This window comes from Neltuma alba, unplaced genomic scaffold, assembly GCF_004799145.2.
Source record: "Neltuma alba isolate B1F8T4 unplaced genomic scaffold, ASM479914v2 tig00012964_pilon, whole genome shotgun sequence".
Taxonomy (NCBI): Eukaryota; Viridiplantae; Streptophyta; class Magnoliopsida; order Fabales; family Fabaceae; genus Neltuma; species Neltuma alba.
Genome location: NW_021637323.1, coordinates 269,950 through 278,880, shown reverse-complemented (window position 1 = coordinate 278,880; position 8,931 = coordinate 269,950). Strand labels below are relative to the sequence as shown.

Sequence of the window (8,931 nt, the reverse complement as noted above, 5' to 3'; positions counted from 1 at the left end):
GAGGCACACCTGGTGGGACTCGAACCCACAATCGTCTGATTAGAAGTCAGACGCCTTATCCATTAGGCCACAGGTGCTTGGTTGAGCCGCGGGCGTCAGGGCACATTTATACGATTGTTCCTCAACAAGAGCGGCGGAAAATAATCATTGGATGTGACAGAGATTAAAAAATTAGTTCTATTATTGACTTAATTGAGTGCTTATATATAAATACATTTTACATATGAGATAAAATTACCCTTACGTACTTAATTCATATTTTATAAATTATAATTGAAAAACTATTTACAAGCGATTTCAAATAAGTTCTTAATTATTTATATTTAAAAGTATTTTTACTGCTCTGTAAAAAAAAAAAAAAGAAGCACCTTGGCTAAAGATAATTTGAGAAGAATAATAAATTTGGGAAAAAATTTTGAAAAGTGAGATTGCTAATAGTTTGATACTCATGTTTCTTGATTTGCAGCTTCATATTTATTAATTTGCAAGTGAGATTTGATCATTTTACCCCAAAAAAAACATGTTCGTAAATTCAAAAGAGTCAAATCGGTAAAGGATCTTTAGTTATTTAAAATTTCAAAACTTTCTTGATCCATCAATATGATTAATTTAATCTTTTAACCCTTAACCATCATTCCCCTGAAAAGAGTTTAAGGAGGCACTTGGCAAATCAACTAGAAGTATTTTTTGACTTCAAACCATGGTTTGACCGAAAAAATTGCTAAATATCCTATATTTCCATGAAACCTCAAACATACCATATTTTCATGAAATCATGGTTTGGCTCCAACAGCATGATTTGCCCCGCCAAAACCATGGTTTCATAAAAAGCATTAAAAAAAAAAAATCTGCTTCTCTTTAGTTTGGCCAATGTGTCTGTCAGATCAACTTGTTTGTTATACAAAAAGGCTAAGACTAATAGTTATGTTTTTTTATTTTTTTCCTACATTGCTAAAAAAAATTATGGGATTTCATGTTTTAATTCTTTAAGGTAAAGTATAAGTTTAAACTTTGAGAAAGAGTGTAATTTGTTTTATAAGCTTCAATTTGAGTTTGTCTTGACATTTAAAGTAGTTTTTTTAATTTTACCCTTAATTATTTATTCTCTTTCTTTTGTCATACTCTTATCACATTTTCTCACATATTTTTTATCCTTTTTTATATTTATTATAAGGGCATATTTGAAAACGAAATTATATTTCTAATCTATTTATTAATTTTAAATAATTATTTATTATCTGTAAATTAGTTATTTGAAACATATATAGGACTGGAAGGAGTAATATTTTTCTGTTGGCAAAAAAAAATCATTTCTCTAAAAACATATTTAATCTTATCTTTTATAAATATATATGTACACACATTAATTATATTTTTTAAATATATTATTTATTATGTTGACAAAAAACATATTATTAACAAATTTATTGCTTCAAATAAAATATAAATAATATAAACTTGTGTCTTTTTTAATAATTTACACATAAAAAAATACTTCTAATAACAACTATCAACTCTCACTTTATCAAAATTATTTTTTTTTTTACAAAATTTACTTTTTTCAAAATCTATTCTCAAAATAATTTTTTTTTTCATAAACTATTTTCCAAACTATACTTTTGGTTTTATCCAAACACCCACAAATGCTATTATACATCTCTCTCCAATGGGATTGCCAATTTGGGGGGGAAAATTGTGTAACGCTAGACCTCTAATTAGTGATTACAACAACGTCACTTCAGTTAAATTTCAAAAGTAGTATTTTGCTTCTTGGAACAATCATAAATAGGGTAAATAACACCAAATACGACATAGATTCTTAATTAACAATTTCATTTTACGCGTAGTTCAAGAACAAAGTGTTATATTTTAGGGAAAATCCCAAAAAAGGTCCTTGGAATATGGGAAATATCAGATTGAGTTCTTAAATTTCGAAAATGACAGAATGGGTCATTGACCCAATCTGTCATTTGTGAAATTCATGCGAATTGACAATTTTGCCCTCATTTATTCATTCACTACAATGATTCAAGGAATCACTATAAGAGTTTAGGTGTTACCTAGATTCGTATAGCGAATAACTATTCACTTTTTCATAGTCAGGTGTCTTGTTATTAACTACAACTAATGCTGTAATCACTAGAACAATATAAGCATTACCTAGATTTATATAGAGAATAACTACTCATTTTTTCATACTCAGGCATCTTATTATTGTCAGATACCTTATTATTAACTACAACGAATCTTGTAATCACTAGAACAATGTAAGCGTTACCTAGATTTGTTTAGAGAATAACTACTCACTTTTGCTCGGGGGCAAAAATGTCAATTCGCCTGAATTTCACAAATGACAAATTGGGTCAATGACCCATTCTGTCATTTTCGAAATTTAAGGGCCCAATCTGGGATTTGGTATATTCCAAGGACTTTTTCTGGGATTTTCCCTATATTTTAAGGTTTATGTATTCATTTTGTTCTGGCAGAAAAATTTATTCATATTATCGTTAGAGTATAATATAAAATGTAGGTTTCCTTAAATCTATTGCTTAAAATGGTGATCCAGTGCGCCAAAAAAAAGGAAGAGAAATTGTGACTAAACTCGCTAAAGTACTTTACGAGGCAAATTAAAATTTTATCTAAATAACTAACACTCGTAATAGATGGATGAAAATGAAATGGCCAAAGAAAAATTCATTCACCATATGGGATTGTATTGTAGGCTTTAGCAAATGAAGGAGACTACCACCATATGCTCAAGCAAAACTACACACACACACACACAAGGCAATTCAAAACTACAGCCAAACTCACATTGGCCAACGTCCAATAAGAAGGCAACCTAAAATACAATTATACCACCCAAAGCTCCTGAATTTTGCGGCGCTGTGAACACTAATCCTTATTAGTGGTCTGAATCCGCAGGCTTCCTTGCCAAAAAGAAATACATTGGCGTGAAGATCTCCTTCCTGAAACAGTCAGTCATAAAGGAAAAAGAAATATTATATGCCTGTTTACGCTATCTTACACATGTAATTCAGTAGAATTTACGTCGGGAATTCGTGCTTGTTTGAAAATGAAAAACGGATGGAAGGAGAACTTACTTTCCACCTTCAACTAGTCCCTCTGCAGCCTTTTCTAAAAAGTCTTGAACCCTGACACTTCCCTTGGGTGCCAGCCCAACATACTCAAGAGTCTTAACCTACAATTTAGAACGAATCAACAAATATTAATAGAGTTCATAATGTTGACGATCACAGTAAGATAATCAGTCGAAAGCTTAAGCTTTTGGATTGAAACAGTCATCTGATATGGAACCATAGCTTCTATGATTGACTTGAATGGTCTAGTGTTCGATCCTTGTTGCCTCATGCGAGGAATTTGATCAAGATTATTATAATAATTCATACCCTTCATCTATAATTTTTTTTAGTTGAAATAGTACTTGAAATACAAAGAATTGCCATGATATTCAGTAGCATTACCATGTTTCTTGTGAATAGTCGACCAACAGCTGTTAGACGGAAACTGCTCAGCGAGAAGTGATCTTTATCCAAAGGCAAATACCAAGGAATAGGAGAGTCCTCAGCCAAATCTTTGTCCCATATGACCTTGGTAAACAAAATAAATGGATCTCCTCTTAGTCCACTGGGTTGTTCGTCTCTAAAAGCTCAACTAACAAAACTAGTGAAAGGTAAGAGTTGAAATTAACCTCAAAACCTGCTTCCTTCAGAGCTTCAAGACACTTTGTAGTCAATCTGATGTCAGGGAGCCCATCGCCAAGCTCAATTTCTGCCTGTAGAAATTAACGTAATTTATAGAATTACAACTCATCATGAGGCTTTAAGATGAGAAATTCTATCTGGTCCATAAAAGATAGATAGACCAAACAAAATTCCTAAAGACACAGAAGCATGTCAGAAGCGGATCTCATTTAAAAAAATAAAAAAAAAAGAACATGTGTCTGACATGCTTATGTGTACCACACGACTTGCTTGATCTACCTATCAGTCCACTGTATCCACAGAATATTTTTTGGCTTGAAAAAATGAGCAGATATGCCTCTATATTATACCTTTATCCTTTGATGCTCTTGGTTACTAGGATCAAAGGAACTAGTCATGCACCATTCATATGCAGCAAAACATTGACCAGGCTTCAGCACTCTATAAATCTCCTTATAGCATCCATACTAAAAAATCAAAAATAAGGGTTAGATCAATACCCAAAAAAAAAAATATAATTCTAAGCTAATAATGTGCTTCATGCCTATGCATTATCACGTCAAAAGTGGGCCTTACAGCATGAGCATCTGCAAGCGCTTCCAGAAACAATTCAAGGTGTGGGTTGGGTCTAGTAAGAGAGTTTGAGACATGCCAACAAAGGCACACATCTTTTTTAAAGCATCATTATTCCGTAGGCTAATAAGTAGTGCTAGGAGAAAATAGGTATAAACACTCTGTTCCTTCTAATTACACACAGAGACAGAGTATAAAAAAGGCATACCGCATCTGGTGCATGGCAAGTAGCTTCAATTGCATATACTGCATCAAAAGAATTGTCTGGGAATGTCATTTTCATAAAGTCAGCCTGCATTGGCAAATTATTTTACGATCATGTCAGCCACGAACCTACAGTGTATAAATTAATCATTAAAATATGCATGAATAACAGGAGTAGTAGAAGTACCACATTTGAAATAGGGAAAGCCTGTCACTATTATAACAAGAATAATCAAGGTAAAACAATAGCATGCAGAAATGAGTCCAGACGTGCTCAAAAATAGACGGACAACACTTTAAAAAAAAGTATAAGAAAAAATTGATTCAAAATGTTAACCTTCACAAAGTTGCAAGTCTTGTCCAAACCGGATATGCGATTGAGTTCCTGTAAGCCAAAAATGCTTTCAAGTGGTCAAACGGCAGATTTCAAAAATACATTACGGAGCAAAGGTAAGAAACTAAGATTTCTTACTAATTCAGAGTTTCAAGGCAAATGAATACTTATTACCTAATGCTCAAACAGTATATTAATGGTACGAGAAAATCGAAGAAATAGGATGAAACACTCTTTAAGAAAACTAGATTTAACAATGAAATAAAAATGTCAAATTTGTTGTGTCAACTAATTATATTTTCGTGTTGTCCAGTGGGAATCAAACACATACCTTTCCTCTAGTTATTTGGTACTCATTGTTGTTCAACCCTGTAATTGATGTCAAGCTGCACAGATACCATTAAATTTACGACTTAACGACTTTCTCCTTTGAGGGAAAAGTTTCCATGCAAACATTCTATGCAAGAGGAAAACTTAGATCCATGAGGCAGAACAGGATAGATTCATGCACTTCAAGCACCACACATTCCCAGATCATATAAACTCTCAATAACATAAGAAATTCCAGGGACGGTATGAAAACTTTTGATCTTTTAATTTTGATCGAAGATGATATTCTTTTCCCATATAAGTATACAACTTAGGCAATATAAGTTCATTGAATAGGATTCCCTTGGAACTCAAGAAGGAAGCTGAACTGAGGGGAACCACAAAATTAAACTCGCTTTATGAAAATTGAATACACATACACACACTAACTATAAGATGATTATCAAAGCAGGAGAAAGTGTGCGGAGTACAATAATTGTATTTATTAGCCAGCCAAAGAAGACTCAGTCAACCAACAAATTGGTAAAACAAACCAACCATCAACAGCTACCTCTAATATGCTTACACATTCATCAATGACTAATTTGGTTTTACCAATTTTTTGTAAAGCAGTTTCAAGTCCTATTCACCTGAAACGAGAAATTTCTCTTAGTGGTCCCCCAATTCCACAACCAACATCTAAAACCTAAAATCAAACAAAAAGGCTCGTGAATTTCTCAAACGAACAGTAAAAAGTGTAATTAATTTGCTCTGTTAAAGATGAAAAACCTTTTGTCCAGGCTTCAGACCAAGTTGCAAGGCAAGAAAGTGCTCATGTCGCTTGATGCTCTCCCGAAGTGATTCCCCTTTCAATCTTAAATTAGAAGAAAATTTATATCATGCGCGAACAGAAGACAGGATAGTAAATTCTTCTATTTGTAAGTGTAGAAATGAAGCAAATGGACACCTTGGAGCAAAATGGAAAGATTCTCCCCAACCGAATTCATAAAAGCTGGTGACAAGATCATAGTATTTATTGACCTGAAAATGGAGATGTAGTTATGTTGTTTCTGCATATAATCAATTAGCCCGCAGTCAAAATAAATAATCCAACTTCACATATCACAACTTATCAACTGGCGTCGTATGAGTAATGAAAGTGGATAGGTGAAAACAGAACCTGTCATAATGCATTAGTGAGGGAAAATTTTAACTAATATTAGTATGAACTTGTTGGGTTTTTCATCACAAGCTCCATTTCCTAAGACTCACTTGTTCGCTATTTAATTTAACCGCCTAAATGTCCAAAATTGTAGTACGGGCGTTGTTTCAATGTCCCCCGCCACACTCTCCCCTCAACAAAAACATATATCTTCTGAACGAATTGCAAGAATATGACATGATAATTTTCTTCAATAAATTTTCCACGATTGGAAATATTTAAGGAGTTCATCAGATAAGCAGCTTCCCTCCATGAAATGTGACTGAGCACTAGCAGTGTGTAATTTCATATACATCAAGCTCAACCAATCTTGACATAAAAAACTTTGCTAAACATGAGTATCTCTCACCATATCAGTATAGTTAGACTTCCTCTCTTCCTCTTCACCTCCATAACAGACATGATACTTCTCATACCTGAATCATAAGATCAAACACTTTATCATGGAATGTGAACAACATCAATAACCAAAAATGCCAAATCTAATGTATTGTCAGATAACGTCAGTTTGATCATTTCCTTGACATGGCATTAGTTTTGCATACATGAACATTAAGAAACATAATAACTTGCGCACGTATAGATAACTAACTAGATTTGGGTGTAATCTATCATTTTTCACATTTCGATATAGTAGGAGATTGAGACCCAATAAGACTTATTTTGCTTATCATGTCCTTCCATAAAATTTTGACATGTGGAGAAGCTCTTTTGAATTACTCAAGGATGCAGTGTTGAATGGGAAAAAGTGAAGGTGTGTTATGTTATTACTTATTATTGAAGAATCTCACAGCCAATACCAATCTCATAGCAACACAAAAAGGTCAAAACTCAAAGTACATTCAAATTCAAAGAGAGGGAAAAAGAACAAATCATTTGTTTGATGTAAGCCTAAGCACAGGCAACTGAGAATTGACATCTGAACGACTAAGTACAAGTTTGCAACTCATAAAAAGCTCAAGTTGTTGTAACTAAACGCTGATCAGTATGTTATCAATCCTTTGACATCGGATTCAGCTCCAGAGCATCTTCGACTATCATTAAAATCAATAATCAGCATTGCCTTTGGTGTAACTCTTTTTTTCCTTTTTATCTTTTTAAACATCACAATACTAAATCATAACATAGAGCTCAAAGCAGAATCCGAGAGGTAAAGAAAACAGAGATTCATACTTCTCAACAGCAGAGAGAACTTCGGCTTTCTCAATCTTTCCACCCACGCCCAATGCGAGATCTATGGCTCCAGCTTTTGACATCTCTGGCAGAGTTCAGCAGAAACTTGAAAAGATCAAGCAAGAAGCATCAGAATCATCGATGATTTAAATTGGAAAGCATAAAATAGTTTACGAAAAGAATGCAGGCTTTATCTCACGTCAAAAGAACAATGTGAATCAGGAGCTGAAAAGCTAGGGAGAGAGAGAATGAGAGAAGAAAAACTCGGAGAGAAGGGTAGAGAGAGTGTGTGGGAAAGCCGCTGAGTTGAAAAAGAAGGCGGAATGCTGGGGGGAGAGAGAGAGACTGTAGTGTGTGTGTGTGTGTGTTGTAAAGGCATTAGCTGTCATGTGCGCTTTGTGATTGGGAGAACTTTGAAGACTGAAGAGCCAGAAGGGGAGTGTAAAGCCTCTCACTGCGGTGACCGGCTGCGTCGTTTTGGCATTTTGGGCGTCGATTCTGAGTACTCACTTCCCTGTAGCTTCCTTCCAAAGTTGGACTCCAAGCTTGTAAACAGTAACGGCAAGGACTAGCCGTTTAAAGTTTAATTAGTTAAAAATATTATTTTTATTTTGAGGCAAAAAAAAATTATTTTTATTTTATATTATTTAATATTAAAATTAAAAAAATCAAACTTTTATGAATTGTTTTTTCAAATTTGCAATTGATTTTTTTAAATAATGTGAAAAAATAACTGAATTGGATAACTATATTTTTATTCGTAAATATCATGTTATTGTAAAAAAATTAATGGTATATAAAAATATAAAAGATTGCATGTAAAATTTAATGATATACTCCTCCGGTCCTAAATGTAAGACCCTTATATGTGTGTGTATAAGGGTCTTACATTTAGGACCGGAGGAGTATTATCTTGCATGCTTTCACAAACTCATTGACGTTAAACCAATTTCAGCAAATAGACACAAATAAATCTCAAATTAGCCTGCCAAGTTTGTCAAGAAGCGACTTAGCAATAGAAAATAATCAGGACCACGTGAGATCAGAACCATATTCATTTTTTGTCGAATATATATTAAATCGTGAAAGTAAACAAATATTCCGACGGCTTATTAATAACATTAATTAATAATTAATAAAAATGTGCGCAAAAACAATTATTGTCCAAATAGAAATGGCAAATACTCATTAATTAAGGCAGGCTCATAGCCTCATACTCATATATCATATGGTGTCCAACTGGTTATCCTTTTGCATGTTGGCCTTACTTTATTATCTTTTACTCTTTGCCCCTATAGTATCTATTTGGTTTTATGCTGCTTTTGAGAAGAGACTTTTTAAACCGGTTAATCCAATAAGTGGTGTAGAAAGATAAATTTTTGGATAAATTC

General features: G+C 33.4%; 1 protein-coding gene and 1 non-coding gene across 2 annotated transcripts; both read right to left on the bottom strand.

Moving 5' to 3' along the window:
- Window positions 1-4: 4 nt before the first annotated feature.
- On the bottom strand, window positions 5-77 carry TRNAR-UCU (transfer RNA arginine (anticodon UCU)). Its single transcript has one exon. It is a non-coding gene; the product is annotated as a tRNA-Arg (tRNA).
- A 2,597-nt stretch (window positions 78-2,674) lies between these two features.
- LOC114733045 (cycloartenol-C-24-methyltransferase) lies at window positions 2,675-7,837 on the bottom strand. Its single transcript, XM_028920456.1, has 14 exons — window positions 7,740-7,837; window positions 7,541-7,645; window positions 6,717-6,783; window positions 6,113-6,186; window positions 5,935-6,019; window positions 5,796-5,851; window positions 5,168-5,222; window positions 4,840-4,887; window positions 4,507-4,590; window positions 4,076-4,192; window positions 3,713-3,796; window positions 3,486-3,611; window positions 3,105-3,202; window positions 2,675-2,969 (listed from the first exon to the last, which is right to left on the bottom strand). Exons 2-14 carry the CDS (start codon window positions 7,621-7,623, stop codon window positions 2,906-2,908), a joined length of 1,041 nt encoding a protein of 346 aa, XP_028776289.1. The 5' UTR covers window positions 7,624-7,645; window positions 7,740-7,837; the 3' UTR covers window positions 2,675-2,905.
- Between the last annotated feature and the right edge of the window lie 1,094 nt (window positions 7,838-8,931).